Genomic DNA, 19,237 nt, shown 5'->3' on the forward strand with positions numbered 1-19,237 from the left:
TGTTTTTTTCAATATTTAAAATTCAAATTTTCAAAAAAAAAAAATTACTATGGATATTTAATGTTTTTCAAATGTCATTATAACAATATATTAAGAGCCTTGTATTACATTTTCAAGCTTTTTTACCGAACAAAGAAAATTTAATTGACATTCATAGACAAAATAACTAAAAAATTGGAAACTGAAAATGTCTGTAAATAGTTCAAAAATATTACCGCTACGTCCACAACTTGATTTTCTGTAACGATATTATCATATTAGTGGTATTAATTATTTTTTCATCCGCCGAGTGTTTAGAGGTAGAGCAACTTACATCAAATAGCTAGTAATTTTGTTTTTATAGACATAGTAATTGTGAAAATGTAACATAGACAAGATAGTCAATATTACAAAAGACACCAATTGTATAATAGTAAGTAATAGTACTACACGGACAGTGCCGCAACTACATAATAAGTGGCCCGCGTGCGATGTTCTTTTTGGGCCCGTTCCTAAATTGATTTTTATTGTATGTATTATATAATATTGTTTCGATATTATTCTCGGTATAACACGACATTTTAATAGTTTATAAATAAACACTAATAAGCAATAACATTACTTTTATGGCACGTCGTCACTCGACAACCCTCGTCGTTTTCGAGTATCAGTCAGTTGTTCTCCTAACAATTCGACAAACAACAACCCATAGACGCGATAAAAATAGATCGTATGGAAAAATCGATAGTACCTACTAAGAAAGTATGAAACGTTGACATTTGAATACATCTTGATACCCACCTTTTTCTAACATAGTAAACACCACATACGTGATTCTATCTATTTCCATTTGATTTTATAATATACTAAAACTTACCATTCTATTTTAACATACTTAATCTAATAAGTAGGGCTAGGATTTTGTATCATTTGCATTTTCTTTCACAGTACTACAGGACATAGCTAATCAATAACAAAATTCGATTCATTCATCACAGAGTTCAAATATTTGATTTTGATTTTGCTTGATTTTGATTTTGCATTTTCTTATAAGAAAATGCAAAATATATGATATTCGTTAATAAATGTTTTTTTGGTACTTTTTTGTCAGTTTATTAGCTTTTTAATTAGTTTTTGTTAATTATACGCATATTTTACATTTTTAAAACATTTACATTAACATTTATATTTATCTAAATTATTATTTATTAATTTATTTTAATTGTATTATTATATATACTTATTTCGTGATTTCGTAGTGAAATATTATCGCCTTATCGGAAAATATTTCTGAAAATAGATTCTTAAATTTTGTCAAAGTGATTACCGAGTGGGGAGTAGTGGTTACGTAATACGTTGACATTTATCGACATTTAATAAAACGGTGTTTAATTTTTTTTTTTCAATATTTATAAATTGTGCTTAGTTGTTCTAAGAATTACTTAGTGTGAATATATAAAAGTGTGTTTAATAAATTATTTTTTGATATTAAAAATATTTTTCAGCAAAACTTAAAAATGTTCAAATCTTTTTTAGTTGCATTTTCTTGGTTAAAATGCTTTTTTTGTAGCATTATTGGCATTTTTTAATTCCTTTATTGTAGGTTTTTAGTGCTTTATTTTCCTAGCCCTACTAATAAGTAATATTAGTATACCTACAACTACACTAATGTTTTAACTTTAAAAAAAAAATGATTGTGAGTAACTATTAAGTTTTGCGTTTTTAGACAATTTTAGTGTCTGCTCCAGGTTGGGTACGGGGCCCCCCAAATGTATGTAAGCCTTGGGGCCCGTGTGCGCGGCACGCTCTGCACACCCGGTTTTTGCGGCACTGTACACGGACCTACAGTAGAAAACACGAGTACGAAAGACTAAAGACGAATCACGATGATAATTGATAACTAAATATTATGAGTTATGATAAATAATAAGCAATCGATATTTCAAGTTTTCAACCAACTAATGACCTGGGGCTGTTGGTACGTAATATTGTAGAATATACCTACCGATCGCACTATCGCCCGTATGGGCCAATGTTCTGGGAAAGTGTAGAGCTAGTTGTTATTGAGAATTCTCGATGATCGAGGGGGATAATTCCCATATTATATTTTGTGTAAAAAACTAAATATTAATAATAATAATAATAATAATAATAATAATATCCTAGTTCCTAGATATGAGTTTAGATAATAATATAGTCATGTCATATAAACATGTATAAACATATTCTGACATTCTGTTGAAATTGACAATATTTGATAATTTGAATTAGAAAAAAAATAGAACAAAATTTAATGCTTTATTGAATATACTTAATTATAAATTGTTATAAATATTGAAAAAAATTCATGGGGGGGATTTATTTATAAACACATTATTGACTACTTAAGCCTCTACTTAAATCCAACTTGTGTCTCAAAAACAAATTACTGTTATACAAAGCAACCATCATGTCAGTATGGACATGTGGCATGTCGGCATCTAAATTTGGGGCCCAGCTAAGCCCGCAAACATTTGCCCTATAATTCAAGCCTTCCAGTCAATTACCCTTAGACTAAACACCGGTGCTCTATAATGGTACATAACAAATGCAGCCCTCCATAGATCATAAATATCTACCTAAATATTCAAACAGTAAACTAGCTTGCAAAAAGCCACTATAAAAGTTTTCATTCAAAATGAACAAACCATATAAACTCCTTCATTAAAAACATGACGTCTTCTCTCAAATTACTACAAATATTACACGTCGATTAAAAAGAAACAGGTCTGGATAACTCCTAAAATAGGAAAAAAATTCTGAGTTTCTGCTAATGAATCTCCTCATCACGTGATTTATGTTTGTATAATATACTTTTCTATGTTATCCTTATTAGGTACTTATTGTTTTTATTTTGTCAACATATTGTATACCTATTATTAATGAAAAAAAAAAAGGTTGGCGTGCCACAAATATTATGCGCGCGGCGAGCGCAATATTAATGATAACAGAAATGATAAAAACAGTTTACAACTTATCATAATATTGACATATTCATAACATTCGAACAATCACGAAAGTCTGTAGTCGGCACATCGTTCAATCGTTGTAGTCTTCGAGATCTTTCTGACTTACTGTCTCCTTAATCCTGAGCCCTCTTTGTATGATTCCGATGACTTCGTTTTCGATGTTCGAGACGAACTAAGTGACAAATTTCATACCAGTTTCCAATCTTTTGACAGTCGTTGTTGACATAATATGTGCAGGTGTATTCCACGAGCTGCGTTTGTCGTATAATTGTACTGTCGGTAAAATTATTTTTGGAATATCGCACAGGAATACGATATGTCTGTTTAGATGTTATAATCCAAAAACAGTTGATCAACATGGAAGATCTACTGATTCAGATATCGAAAGATGCGGCGAACTCAAAATTGACCAGCCTGAGTCAGTCAGCAACTGAAGCATATGGTAGCATTTTACGTTAATATTCTAAATAATTTCGCTCGATCGATTTTATGCAGTTGATAGACATAATATGTTACTTGTAGATGAAATATTTAAATTAGAATTTATGTTCCCATTTCAGTGTTTTTAGAGAAGCAACAGGGATCCCTGCGCGATCCGGCTCATGAACTTAGAGCAAAGTGTTTAAATGTTTTTAAACTGGCCTTTGAAACGAGAAAAAGCAAATTAGTGACACAAGCTTTATGTGGATTAAATGTAAAATTACTATTTTATTAGTTCATTTATAACTGATTATTACCTACTAAATTATAATACTAAAATATGTCTAGAAAATTTTGAGAGATGATCGTTTTCAATCAAATTTTGAGCCAGAAGATGATTCATTATGGTTGCCGTCACAGATTTTGCATACAATTAGTTCTATTTTAACACAGTCTGATGACACACAAATAGATATGTTAAAGGTAATTTTACTTATTTATATTGTATAAACAAGGTTAATTATTTGAAATTAATTTATAGGTGTTTTTGAATGTTGCGTGTTCTTCATACTGGACTATGAATGGGCGGATTATTATACAGATACTTACACTGTCCTGTGAAGTATACGAAAATGGTAACCAAGGAATTCGATCTGCTGCACAAGCTGCCGTCAGTCAGACACTACAATATTTTTGCAACTTTCTCGGTAAAATAGGTACTTTATTTCTATTTGAGTCGGTTAAAAACTTTAGATATTAACTAATAGGAGAAACTGCTAATGGTTCCTTGTAGATAATATTTTATTAGATATTTTTAACGGTCATCATTGTTTAAAGTAGTATTAATGAATCTCATCTATCATGTTATTTCCATAGACTCCTGTTCTATAATACATTTTTCATATAATTTTTGTTTGTTTGCATGTTTAATGTTTACTTAATACAATAATAGTATTTAAAAACAAAAATTCTCTACTCTAGGAGTTACAATTTACATAGTATTTCACCGATTCCGATTATATTGTATTCAATTATTTATAACAAGTTATTTTAATAATTAGTTTTACTTCCAGATGAAGAATGTGAAGAAATTAATAAAATGAAAGACAATGGTGCTGGTGGAGTATTGTGTTTTAATGAAGCATTACCAATTTTGCAATTTATTGTTAGTAAAATAGACGAGACTCAAAAGTAAATATACTGCCCAGACTTTTTGTTTATGTTTAAAATCTTGGTTAAACTTATGTTTATCATGTTAATAGTGGAGATCGTTGTAGTCAAGCTGTTGTCTTTTATCTCGAGTGTCTTCATGCTCTTGTTGCAAGCTTACCCCAAAAAGTACATGACAATCGACACTTTACTATGTTCTTATGGCAACGGCTATGTCCAGCTATTATAGCTTTTTTAGGATCACCTCGAGTAGATAAAAAAATAGTGTCAAGAGATGATGACAAAGTCACTAAATTTGGTAGAGGATCTGGTGTCTTGGGAAGTGCTCCTAGCTTCAACAGCAATCAATCTAAAATAATATATAGGTAATAATTTTATTTTTAATAATAACAACTCCTGTGCTTTCCTCTTTACTTTTACTAATTACTAATTATTAACACTACTAATATATAGCATGCATTTTAATTTTAGTATTGGAAGTCAACTAGTGAGACTGGTTGGATGTGTGAGTTCCCTTAGACCTGTTTTGGAGTCTGTCTTTCATAGAATGCTTTTGTATCCACCGCCTCTCTATAGAATAGATGCTTTAAAAGCTTTAAAAGAGGTAGGTATTTAGATTTATTCAGGAAAAAGAGTAATATATACATTATTATTTAATGGTTTCATGAACAGAAAAATCTTTAATATTTTACATTGTTTAACTAAAGTACAAATTGAATAAGTACAATTTTAATTAACTTTATTAACACTAAAATAATCTAATACTTACTATTATTAAATTAACTTTATCTTTGATTTTTTTGGAATTTAAATCTATTAAAATAACTTATATTTAATCAGATAAAAATGTAAAATCCTTGTAGTTTTATTAACTAATTAGTGATTATTATTTTGTACTTGAGTTATTGTTATCTATAAGACGTATATTAAAATAATTTTTCTTGATTTTTAACTTATTCTAAGTAATTAATAAGTTATTAAAAGAAAAACTATTTATTATTATTTTTATGAAATTTTGATTGTTAAATCAATCATTTTTAATAAACATTTCAAAAACTGTCCTGTTTAATAACGTCATAATATTATCTTTGGCCAAAAATTATAAGCTTTCTACATAAGTTAATACATGTTACTTTTTTTTTCATGGAAAATAGTTAAGATTTCACAATATTATTTAGTAGTAATATATGTAGTACAATTTCCCATTTTTTTTTCTAAATTAATTTATTTGTTCAACTATAAATATGAGTAATGTGTAAGATTTTTTTATATAGTTTATTCTGTATACAACCTTTTGTCTAATGTTGTCTACTCTCCCAATGACATTTTTTATACACTTTCCAAATTCAAAAATAAAAATTCCACTGGCTCCAAAGTTATTTCTGCATCATCAATCTACAACTGTCACAACTCACTAATGTACCCCACCTTTTAATTGGTTTGAAGCTGGAGGGTATTTTCCCAAATATTTGGAAAATTGCTTAGGCAGCATGTAACACCTATTCTTAATTAGAGAGACCAATCAAATGTTACTAAGTACTAACTAATTTCTTATGTTACCTAACTCATTCTGTTTTATTTAAGTTCAATACTTGAGTACATTAACAATTGAACATAAAAAAGCTTTTTTTAAAAAAAATGGTTAAAAATAGTATATTCTGTTGAAACAGTTTTAACAATCTTAAAAATGCACATTTTTGCCACAACTTGTTGAATCTTCTAATCATTTAAAAATATTAAAATTTTGAAAAGTTCTTAATAGTTAATAATACTTGTATTTATAAAATGTATTATAATATTATATATTATGCCACCTATAGCTGTATAAAATACATTTTATTTCAGCTATTGAGTAGTCCAAATAGAATAGTGGATTTTGCTGGACCAATACTTGTGGAAGATGATAAAATATGTCAACAGAGTGATATGGCATTGACTCGTTTGTTAGTATAAAATAATATACATTTTTCTATGTATGATTTGATCAAATATTGTTATAATTTTTTTATGCTTTAGAGTGATGGATTCTATTGAAGAATGTTCCAAATGTACAGATTGGGAAATTGTTTTTATAAGTGTTTCGTGTATACTTTCTCTTCTTTCCACCCTTCTTGATTTATCTACTGGAAAAGGAATTAATGATGTTTATACTGAAAAAATAAATGAAAAATTCCAGTCATTGGCTAGTTGCGACTACACGGGACCTTTGACTTATGAGTCGACAAAGAGATTACCAAATATCTACAGAGAACAATTATCTTCTTCTTCTGAATCATCTATTGGAAACAGAAGTCGCATTAACAGTACAAGCAGTAGTAGTGGAGTTCCAAGTAGTGGTAATACAGAAGGTCCTGAAGGAGGATATCAAAATGATCCACAGGTAACTTATGTACAAAACATCAATCATTAACTTTCAATTTATTTTTGAGCTAATAAGCCATAAAATAGAAAATCTTATTTCTTTAAATTTTTAATATTATTACTTGTAATTCAGATTGACGAAATGGAAGCAGCAGCTGAGAAAAACCTAAAAGAAGAAGCATTTCGTTTAGAACTAGTAACAAAAAAGTTGAATACTTGTAATGTATTTCAAGTTACTCCAGTAAGTTTTATCTTCCATTTATATTGTTTTTTATATAAAATTATACAAAACACTATCATCCACCAACTAAAGGTACTCATTTTCCAATCAGAATGTAAAAATACAAAAAAAAAAATTTGGGTGGACTCTATTTGTTTTCTGCTACTCAATAGACAAACATTTACTAATATAACTGATATCTAATATGAATACATTTTAGATTAAAATAAATTTTTTAACATCACTTATGTTTGTTTCAATTGAGAATTAAATCTGCTGTATTATTGTATATTATATATTTTAGTTTTTTAACTCAATTAATAATAGTATGTATTTTATATTATTAGGAGTCTGTTGAATTATTGGATTTGGAAAGAAAAAATGCTGGTAGTTTTGTCCAGACTTTGGTTAGTTTTTTACCTACATTGTTACCATTGCGAAGTACATTACAAGTAGATGAAGAGATCCAAAGGTTTTCTTCCAGCTTTTGCGAAGGTTATATTACTATATTTATATTAAGATTATAAAATATTAAAATTGTGTTTATAATAATACATTTTATATAGATATGTTAAACTTAACAGTAGTTTAATAATCTATATGCAATTATTGTTGAAACAATTGATACACCTACACAGTTTAAGATAATTTTTCTATCTAAGATATTCAACGAACTATATTATTTTACTGTTTAACTGTTTAATTAATCATTTTTAAAATTTTCATGATTATTAAATACAAAAATAAAAATATTTAAAAGATATATAATATATAATAGATATTATAATTTAAAAGTCTAACATTAGTAAAAAGCCATTTTATACTTTTATATTTAAGTATGTTTACAATTTAGAAGAAAATATAATAATATTATTACATAATTTATACAATTTCTAATTATTTTTAATTTAATTTAGATATTATACGACAAGAAAATAAAAAATATGGTGCAATAATAATAAATGCAGATGGTGTTTATGTAGCAACAATTATGTCACTATATCTTAATTTAAAGTTAATTAATCAAAATTATTATGAAGATTCTTCTATACTACCCATCATGTCTGAAGTAAGTTTAATATATATTACAATATTAAGGACTATGGTTGAATTGCAGACGGTCAAATCATTTATATGTTGAAACACCAGTATATTGTTATTAATGTTAAAAATGTAGCCAATATTTTTTACATTACAATATTTTGACCTATCAATGTTTTGCAATAAATCCCAATGTTAAACTTTGAAGTTAAAATAATCAAAATTGAAAACATAAAAAATTATAAAATTAATCATTTTATGTAACATTGGATTTTAAACATACTCAAGTCATAACGATAACACAATTCATTTTTATACTATAATTTGTTAATTACGTATTATTATTATTAATTTGTAATTAACTGTTTATTTTTATTGGTTAGGCAACTTTATTTATGGGTTTTATTTGTGCAATTGTATCAACAAATTACTGCTTTAAACCACATATCTATGTAGTATACTACATTATTCAAGATGCAATATAACCATTGGGTGGGTGGGTTGTTCTGCAGGATCAATTTGTTGAAGAAATTTACAGCAGTGGCATGCTGATGTATGTGTCTAGAAGTTGGTTAGCTGAACTCTATCAACATGTACTCGTTACTAATATTTTGGTATTGTCCAGTTACAAGACTCAAGCAGCTGGTCATTTGGCGCTAATAGATCTATTAACAGGTTCATATGGGGTTTAGCTTCATGCTTGATTTAATATACATTTATAATTTTAGCTTAGTTTTGTTTGCAATGCTTTCTTTTGTTTGGTTTTTAACTCATCGTTTTTAACAAATTATTTGAAATAATTTTTTTCTATAAAATATATTTTATGAATATTTTGTTTCATTTTGCATTTATAATTTTATAGTAGCAGTGTTATAAACTGTTTTTATTTGTCCAGTTGGCGCTTGGTTCTAGATATAAGTTATCACATCATCTTAATTAGTAACAAAAACAGCCATTGTTATAGGTTGGATTTTATATGGTATAATAAAATATAAACTCACAAAAACTTAAAAATACCACTATTATGTGTAAAATTAAACATAATATTACTATTTAATCAACTTTAAGGTTATTTCAAAATCATGAGAAATTATTATGTGCAAAAATTGGTTGAAAATAATATTTATCGAGTAGACTAAACTTTTAAATTTCTAAACATACCTATTTTGGTTTTTTTAAAAAATACAAGCTTTCAAAAATTTTTTATGTAAGTGTAATATACATAGCATGTACTTACATCACAGTGTGTCAGTGTCCATGCACTTCTAAATTAATGTCTCAAACAAAAAATATTGTATTATAATAATTGTTAAACATAAATTTCAAATCTAACCTTTAACTTCTTGTGTTACACTTGATTTTATTTAAGTTGTTGTTCATTTAGATATTGATGGCTACAATTCTGAGAATAAAGTTAATTGGTTGTTATCAGATTGTCTTCGCCTAGAAAGAACAGTCTGTAGATCAGAGACAAGTCCTGATGCTGATGCGGGTATGATTTCAATTAACATATAATTTATTAATATATTAACATACTTACCCGAAATAAGCGTTTTATAATAGAGCTAAATAGAATATAAAAATTGTATTGTAATAATATTATGATCAAGTAATTTATTTTTATTAGGTACAAAATTAAGTAGACGAATCGTTACATGTTGCTGGGATAGTATGATGAATGTTTTAGCCGTTCCTCTTGAATTTGATTCATCAAATGATTCAAAAAATACTCAGGTTAAAAAAATGTTACGAAATGAACTAAACAAAGATTCTATTCGTCAGATGTCAGTACAACATAGTCTAGATGCTTTACAAAAAGCAGCTACTCTTGCAAATATTTTAGGTATGTAATGAATTCAAATGTTCAAACATTTTGTATTTGTTTTTAATATTTGAACGTTATACTTTATTTAAATTATTATTTACTGTTTATATTAATATTATATTTATTTTCATTAGGCATGCATAATCGCTGTGAAGGTATATTCTCTCTACTCGTAAAAGCTTCTTGTGCTCAGAAAGGAAATGTAAATTGGTTTTCGGGCATAATTAAAAAGCAACCAAAGTTAATAACATCACATGTTTTGAGTATGGACGTGATGCTCTCACGTGGCTTAGAATTTGGATGTCATGGACAAGAATGTTGGCCACATATTTTCAAGTATATCTCATAAATACAGCTTTTGATTGAAATATACCTATACATACTTGAATTGTATTACCTATAATGTTAATTTTATAGCTGTGCTCTATATGTTGGATACCTAGAACAAGTATTTTTCCGACAGACGTCTTCATCGGTTGCTGCTTTAAAGATGGTTAAACCTAAGTTATTAAATACTGAAAATTTAAACAAAAGTTTTGGTACATCTGTAGATAGCGATGAAGAAGTTTGGTGAGATATGTACTTGATTTTACACATTTATATGCGAATGAAAAAACTATTGTTGCTTTTTATTTATTATGTAGTCTACAATTTTTAACTTTTATCTTTTTTATATTTCTAAATATTAAATATTTATTTTCAGTTTTTTATTTTATTAAAATATTATGACTACGATATATTAACCTTTTCACTGCTACATTATTTATGCTGTGCAACCTGTGTATGCTACATAAAATCAAATATTTTTAATTTAAATGTTGAGATCTATAATATGATCTAATAATTTAAGTTTAAAATAATGCAAGCCAGGGTTTCCTGAAGCTATACGATTACAGGGCGTGCTTGGGGGAAGGGGTTAGGGGTTTTTGTTTTAATGTACCCATGTAGTTCAGCATGTTAAAAACGTCGGGGAAGTCTGAATTTGGCGGTCAGACTTATTTTAAAGTTATAGCTAATTGAAATTGTTGGTATTTTCATATACATCTGATTTGGTTACTTGCTCGCTTAGGGCCAGTATTACAATAGTTGATCTCTGGCCGCAGGATTCAACCGGTAAAATCAGTAGGTTGAGCGTAATCAACTATTGTAATGCGGGCCCTTAGAATATAAAAATAGAAAACATCCCTCGACATGTTACTCAAAACTACCTTAGGTTAAAGGTAACAGGATTACCTCTGATTACAGGTAAATTATAATAATATAAAATACAGAAACATAATAGTATGTCTAGAGCAGTGAATGGTGTAAATGTTTTGGGCATAATAGTAAGTTTGGAGCAGTGAAAGGGTTTTGAATAAAAATAAATATAAATATAAAAATAAATAAAAATGTCTTCGATAAATAATACTTGAAAAGGTATAATCTGTTTTAACTTTAGCATGGATGTCTATAGTTTCTTGTCTTCGCCAACTTCTCCCAATAATTTGACAGAAACCATATCAACTTTGGTAAATAAAAGTAGAGCAGATATTGAAAACAATGGTATATTGAACCAAGAATATGCTGCACAAATAGTCTGTATTCTGTCTCAATATGTTGATCGGTATAAACCATTAACTTGATTGAAATGTATTGTTTAATTTTAATTTTTAATACCTTATACAATCATATTATTATAGATTATTTGAAGACGCCGCATTAAAATTGAATCTGAGAGCGCTTACTGAATTTGTACGTAGCCTATGTGAAACTATTCGACACGAGTTATTTAAATTACCAGAACAGAGGAAGTCTAACAATAGTACTAACAATGCGACTCTTTTGACACGATTATCTAGACTTATGTTACGATGCATCAAAAGCGGGCGCCCATTATTCCACATGATAAAAATATGGTCAACTGTTTTGCCATGTCTGATGGAAGTAAAGATATTTCATTTTCAATATTATCTGCATAATGGCATCCATAAACTGTATTTTTCTAAATTTTATATCAGGTGTCCTGTCATAAAGATTTGGCATTGTCTAAACAAGCTATAGCTTCAATTCATGATACAGTTTTAGCTTTTCTTAACGACCAACCAGAACTTTCTCATTTTCATATCAACGAATCACTGTTCAAGCCTTTTGAAAATCTTTTATGTTTAGAACTATGTGACATAGAAATTCAAGACCAAGTAATTTAATTTTTACTACACATTTATGTTAAACAATTTAATTAATAATTTTATTCTTAAAAGATTGTCAGTTGCCTATGTGAGTTTGTCGAAGCTAACCGTTCTGATATAAGATCAGGTTGGAGACCTTTATTTGGTGCTCTAAAAGTAGTCAATAGCAGTCATTTATCATCTCTATTAGAAGTATTCAGAGTCTTTCTGAACACTGATGACACATTAGCTTTCTCAAATGCAGCTGTTGATTGTATAGCTTGTCTCATTAAACACGTACGAGGAACTAGTAAGTACTTTTTTCTTCATGATATGAAAAATGAAACTGACCACAAAGTTTGTTTTACATTTAATTAGATTTTGACAACTCAGATACTGATACTAGACTAGAACTGTGCAAAGCTGCTCTTAAACATTTACAGCATTGCAGTTTAATATTAAGGTCAATGTATGTTATGCCAGCTTGTCCAAAATTTCATTTACCTAAACGGTAAGTTATTACTTGTACTTTTCCAAATATCTTGGTATATGGACTCCATATCCATAAAAAAATTTAAATACTTTTTAATCTTTGTTTATGAATTATACATCTGGGTTATAAAAGAGAAATTTTTGATTTATACCAGCTGATTTTTTTTATCATAATTCATGAACCACTCATTATTTAAAAAAATATTAATGTTTTTGAAAAAAAATTTTATGATTTCTAATTATTAAAAAAAAATATTTTCAAAAATATTAATACTTTTTAAGATAATGAGTGTCTTATGTTGAATGGATCACCCGGTATTTCAAATTTACAATAAATTCAAAATTAAATTGGGTTTAAAAAGAAAATTTCACATTACTCTTTTTAATATGGTATCTCTATAAATACACTTGAAACATAGAAAAAATTTATTCACAAATATTTGTCTTATATTAACATTTTTAACTGATCTTGGAGGTAAACCACTTATTATTAAATTTACTAGAATCATCTATTGGTCAAAATTCAACCATTAAAATTTAAAACCAGTTTAATTGTAAAATCAACACACTCTAAAATATTGCGTTTCGTCTATTGGTCAAAATTCAACCATTAAAATTTAAAACCAGTTTAATTGTAAAATCAACACACTCTAAAATATTGCGTTTCCTAATGCACATACAGTTTTATCAGCGTTTGTCTTTTTTCTCCTTTTATTCTTTTGAACTTTTTATAATATGAGAACAACAGGTATTTCATGTTAAAATTTTTTAGTCTATAGCACAGAATAGAATAATAAGCTACAAACTTGAAGACATTGTTTGTTATGTACAATAACAAACAATAATTAACTATACTTTTTTTAAATTATAAAAATTGGTTAAGTTACTGCTTTTTATATTTTGTATTGCTCGAGACTATTTGGAAAACGTTTTTTTTTTTTTTTTTTAATTCTATTTTAATGGATAAATGGTGCAGGCCACTGATGCATTCCATTTTTGTATTTTATCTTCCAATCTACTCTTTAATACCTTTTCAATGATATATCTATTTTTCCCTTACTATATAGTAAATGGTGTAAAATATATAGGCTGAGTTATTGGGACAAAAAAAAAAGTTCTTGCATATTAATATATAAACAATATAAATTAATTAAAACAATATTTTTTAACGTATCTAGTAGTTTTTTGTCAAATCTTTTATGAGTAATAAAGTTGTGCCTATTCTAGGTTACCAAAATGTATATAAAATATTATTATTATTAATGTTGGCTACATAGGTATTTCGAAAATTATAAGACATATGTATGTGTATATGTGACGCATTCAGAAATATCTTTATAGATAATACAATAATATTAAATAGTTCAATTGTATACAATAGATCTTTGTGAACTGGTTTTTGCTATGTTCTGCAATTTGGAGACTAAGATAACAACCTTGGTATGATGTCTTCTTGATATTTATATAAATTTTATTTAGAAATCATGTCTTTACTTTGGTTGATTATGATGTACCTGAATTACAATGTATTCAAAATGAAAACTATAATCAACTATCCATTGAAGATTCAAAAAATGAAGCTATACTTTTAGAAGAAATTGATCAACCGTGTGGGATATTAAGAGTATGGTACTGCATTGTAGAAGGACTTTGTACTGCAATTACTGGTACATCAGCTATATATCAAAGGCAAAGTCTTGAATTACTCTTAGACATATTACAGGCATTTCCTGAAACACCAGGTTAGAATTATTTTGAACGCAATAAATATACCCATGACTGAATAAACTGAAGTTAAAATTAATGTTTATTTTTTCATGAAACCTATTAGTATTTGAAAATTATAAATAATAATAACAAATTACAGGTTATATATTTGGTTGTTTCTGCATAAACCGACTACTTTTTCCTACCATACAAATGTGGGCAAGAAAGATTGTGTCTACACATGACCTTAGTGACTTACCAAATTTCAAACAGTTGTGTGGAAATTCAACTGATCTGATTGTCAATTACCTAAAAATGAATAAGAACTATGAATTGAAATTTGAAAAAGAAATAACACTTATGTTGAAACAACTATTATTTGTATTAAATGAATTCTGTGTTCAGCCCTTAGAGAACATTGTCCGCTTAGGATGTGCATGTTTGAGACATTTTGTTTTGGGTGCTGGAGACAACTTCACTACAAACCAATGGGACCTAATCAGCTTTAGTTTACACAGAGCGTGTGCTATTTCTTTACATCCATTGACCAGAGTATCAATGACATACAGTCCATTTTCAGATAGTTTTTATGGCGATTTAGCAGCTGGTATTAAAGTGGCTGCAAGAAGAGATAGTACAATAGATGACAATTTACATTTAAAACAATTATCGCAACAGGTAATCTGTTTTTTTTTTATATAGATAAACTTGTATTTTCAAAAAATCTTAAGAGTTTGCTACACCGCCTACACCAACATGTGTTGTCTCCGTCTTACAATTAATGTAAAACATAGTAATAATTGTTTTGTGCTGGAAAGAACCAAGAAGACTTCAGTAATAACTAAGAAATTAAATTTTCTCCTCATAAAAAGGAAATTAAAAGGAGAAGAAGGAAAAAGAGAAAAAGGAGAAAAAATGTTTTCACTTTGGCCGTGAAATATCGTTTTTATTTCTTCGATATCATAACTACAAAATAAGTTATTCGATTTTGAAAAACACAAAAATAATGGATTTTGAAACAATTTGATTTGATTTATTTTGCAAACAAACAATTAATACACTTGAATATATAATAATAATAGATAATCGTCTGTTCACCTTCTATAAGCTGTGCTTGCATTGAAGGTGATGAATTCTTAATATAGAAATTTAAATAGTAAAACATAATTAACAATAAGAACCTTTTTCTTTTAAGTGATATCAAAAAAATAAAAACAATATTTCACAGTTCTGAACTATATTTATGTATCAATTTGGAGTCTTAATTATCACTATAGCCTGAGTGGTTCTATCCTGCTCAAACCAATTTTTGCTATGTTGTACATTTGTAAGACGGGCACAACACATGAGGGTGTAGCATCCTCTTAAATAAAAATTCTAGTATTATAAATAAAAAAAAAGTATTATTTAATATATAGTAAATAATAACATTGATTATGAATACTAAATATTACTTAGTTATTCATAATCAATGGTAATAAGTATACTTTATAGTTTAAATGTACTGTACCTATTAAATTAAGTAAGAGGGTGTATTAATAAGCAAATGAAATTCCAAAACATCTGTGCATTCCCAACAGTGCTGCTATACACTTCACCATTTTATTTTAATGCAGTATTATTAGAAATGCATTACAGTATTGAACTTGATTACTGATTATGTAACAGTCGACAATTAGATGAAAGTATTAATACATTTTTTTTAAAAATTGGAATGCATTTTTAAACTTAAATTTTTCTAAATATTTAGTAAAATTTAATAGTATAGAACTTAATTAAATTTTGTTTTGACTGAACTATTTTAAAACTATAGTTAGTATTTAAATAAATATTATGTTACTATTTATTAATAGAAAAAAATTTAAAAATGCTAATTTTAAATTAATGAATTGATTTACAATTACTGGTCTTATTAGAAAATAAATTAAACTAAAATGTTAATTATGATATTTCAGGTATTTTTGTTAGATCATCAAAGAGTTAAAAGTGATACAATTGTTGATGACGAAAGAAGTTTTATATTTTTATTATGTCATCACTGGTGTAATTTGGAAATTGATAACCAATGGCAGCAATCACCAGAACGTGTTCCTTACAAGAATATAGTGCTTGGGTTATTTGTAAATGAAATGTTATTACAAATGATTGGAAATGTGTTGGTAAAGGGTACTAACAAAGCTATTCCAAGGTACTGATAAACATGTAAACATGTATTTATTTTTTTCGTTATAGTCATTATTATTGAAGATTCTTTATTTCCTTCAGCTTAGCCAATATCCTTCTTCAGTCTTCTTTGATGACACCAATGGATGAACAATCGTTCAAACCAAAAAAACAACATATGCCTGGATACTTGTCCTCTCTCACCGAATTTCAGATTCATACATTTATCTCGTGTTTAAATATGACATATGGTATATCATGGGAATTTGATTCAAGGCCCGGTTTAAAATTTCTTATTCAAAAAGTGGCTGGTTTAGAGAAAGCAGCCAATTTATATAAGCAGGCTGGAGGAGCTTGGACGCTCTCATTGGTAGCACTTTTTGAAATATGTATCAATCGCACGTCACTCTTGAGTTCTGATCAGATAAAGCTTATTGTTGAAAAAAGATCTCCCACTAATGATACTGAAAGTTTTATACTTGAACTCAAACGTATATTTGATGATGCCTGCCAAAAATATGTCGAAATAGTTATGGATAAAAGCGGTACACATTGCGCTGTTGATAGAGCAGGAGATAAACCAGTGTTCTTTTTTGTTGCACAAAATGATGATATTTTTGAAACAACTGAAGAGAAACCTACCGCGTTTAAGTTTGAAGATTTTAAAAAGATATATCCAAATGCACCATTAACATCAAAAAGTGAAGATAGTGGAAGTGATGATGACGATGATGCTGTATATGCTATAGCAAGTTGCAAAAATTTAGATAATCTAATTGAAGAATATAAAAAAAGGAAACATGCAAACTCTATGCCAGGACAGCCTGATTCTATTGAAAAAAGTGAAGAAAATCTACCAGTAGAAATTGAAGAGCAGAGGCAGACTAGTATGAACAAGGTATCATATTAATGTTTTAATAAAATCTTTGATGTTGAATTACTTAAATTTTACACTACTGATACAAATATGTAACAATCCATTTATAGGACAGTGAGGTGCACGAGTCAGTTTGGTCAGAAATGTTGATTTCAGTTTTTGATTTATTGGCGCAGCTAGACGATGATTCCTTTAAGTTATTGTTACCAGTCTTATTCAATGGTGTAAGAGTTTTGACGGAATCTGCTACTAGGCCTCTGTTGAAACGCATTTTAGGGGAATTTTACCAAAGGGTAGCTTTTATTTATGGATTTGGTCCATAGACTCCATAACAATCATTTACTTGTTAAGCTGTTGATGAGTTTTGGTAAGTTTAAAAACTGCTGATTTTATTATAAGTCTTCTATAACAAGAGACTGAAAGTTTCTTTTTATTTATTAAGTAATATATATTTTAAGCCGATTAAAATATTTGCAATACAAATTTATTATATTATTATGAATAAATTATATCTGAACCTGTATAATATAAATTATTTAAGGGTTTGTTTATTCAATCAAATATTGATATGTATTATTATATGTATTACCTTTGTATCATTTATATTTTATGTATATTGTATATTATATTGAGAAATGATTCTGATAGATAATTAACCTGATGAATCCTTAGAAAAACTACTTAACTTTATAATGTCAAACTTACCTACTAAACCTAAAAATATTATTACATATTATGTAATATCACGATTAAAGATATTATCTTTAATCGTGTGTAATATTAATTATATTATATTATACTACTAACAATAAATAAACACTTTTCAGTTCTGTTTGTTGACAGGTACCAAAATTTTTTGTTCAATAGAATATAAATTATAAATATCAAATAATAATACTTTTTTGTTTTGATAACAACATTAATAAATGTAATTGACATTTATATTTTTAACTCTTTAAAATCTATCCGTATATTTATATTTGTTTTTAAATATATTCTAAAAATAATTATTGATTTTACTATTAATCATTTAATTATGTTTATATTAATACTATTAATATTAATAATTTATAATTTATTACGTACATGTTAAATTCAAATATCCAATCATCGATGATAATACAATACAAAATATTATATAATAAAGTAACGTATTAATATCATTGATTAAATATACATATGTATGTTTAATCGATGCTAATATTTCTAAAAATATCTACATTTTTATGCTTAGATTGTATAATATTTATACTGTTTGTACCAATACATCGTACTTATCACGCATAAAATAATACATTTTTTAAAAATAATTTATAGTATAATATTGTTATATGATATTATATTATATTTGTATTGTACAACCAGAGATTTTAAATAATTATTTAAAATCTCTGTGTACAACAATGTTTATTACATTTAAAATATTATCTTTTTACGTATAATATACATATCATGTTGTACTCAAACCCTCACATTTTTTACACTATTTAACAAGAACGTATACAGGGGGTTTGGGGCTTAACTACTTAAGACCTAGTATTAGGTGTTTAAGACTTAGGTATTTTCAAATTTTATAACCAGCTAGTAATTGAGTAGTTATCGAAGTGTAATTACTTAATAAAATAATATTTATCTATAAAAAAATTGAGTTACATTCAAATAGTAATATTTTACAAAGTTACTTGTACAGTTGTGACTTGTGAGGGCAAACCTTCTCACTTTTGGCTAACTTATATTCAGATATTCTTTTATAGGTCTATGATGACAACTTACTATATTATGTCTATATAGCACTTCAATTGGATTGTTCTGTGTTAACTAGGAGAA

General features: G+C 27.4%; 1 protein-coding gene across 3 annotated transcripts; it reads left to right on the plus strand.

Annotated features, from left to right (window-relative positions):
- Positions 1–2,998: 2,998 nt before the first annotated feature.
- On the plus strand, positions 2,999–18,297 carry LOC100159249 (brefeldin A-inhibited guanine nucleotide-exchange protein 3). Of its 3 annotated transcripts, none has more exons than XM_016803897.2 (27): positions 2,999–3,429; positions 3,548–3,681; positions 3,756–3,890; positions 3,949–4,123; positions 4,481–4,598; positions 4,670–4,942; positions 5,049–5,181; positions 6,423–6,520; positions 6,594–6,957; positions 7,072–7,179; positions 7,506–7,653; positions 8,076–8,227; positions 8,712–8,874; positions 9,584–9,691; positions 9,827–10,042; positions 10,159–10,360; positions 10,442–10,594; positions 11,463–11,627; positions 11,704–11,947; positions 12,022–12,201; positions 12,265–12,481; positions 12,550–12,682; positions 14,143–14,405; positions 14,531–15,048; positions 16,326–16,558; positions 16,636–17,431; positions 17,521–18,297. In XM_016803897.2, the coding sequence occupies exons 1-27, from the start codon at positions 3,345–3,347 to the stop codon at positions 17,731–17,733; spliced, it is 5,727 nt and encodes a 1,908-aa protein (XP_016659386.1). In that variant the 5' UTR covers positions 2,999–3,344; the 3' UTR covers positions 17,734–18,297. The 3 variants fall into 3 exon arrangements, with proteins under 3 accessions (XP_016659386.1, XP_001952352.2, XP_016659439.1); XM_001952317.5 differs by having other exon boundaries at positions 3,949–4,114; positions 17,521–18,296; XM_016803950.2 differs by lacking the exons at positions 2,999–3,429; positions 3,548–3,681; positions 3,756–3,890; ... (1 more) ...; positions 4,481–4,598; positions 5,049–5,181 and having other exon boundaries at positions 4,806–4,942; positions 17,521–18,295.
- The last annotated feature ends 940 nt before the right edge of the window (positions 18,298–19,237 follow it).

Source organism: Acyrthosiphon pisum, chromosome A2, assembly GCF_005508785.2.
Source record: "Acyrthosiphon pisum isolate AL4f chromosome A2, pea_aphid_22Mar2018_4r6ur, whole genome shotgun sequence".
NCBI classification, from domain to species: Eukaryota; Metazoa; Arthropoda; class Insecta; order Hemiptera; family Aphididae; genus Acyrthosiphon; species Acyrthosiphon pisum.

Coding starts and splice junctions, on each gene's coding strand:
- LOC100159249 (XM_016803897.2), top strand. CDS start 3,345: ATGGAAGATCTACTGATTCAGATATCGAAAGATGCGGCGAACTCAAAA. Junction 6,521..6,593: donor GATATGGCATTGACTCGTTT/GTTAGTATAAAA, acceptor TTTATGCTTTAG/AGTGATGGATTCTATTGAAG. Junction 17,432..17,520: donor GGCAGACTAGTATGAACAAG/GTATCATATTAA, acceptor ATCCATTTATAG/GACAGTGAGGTGCACGAGTC.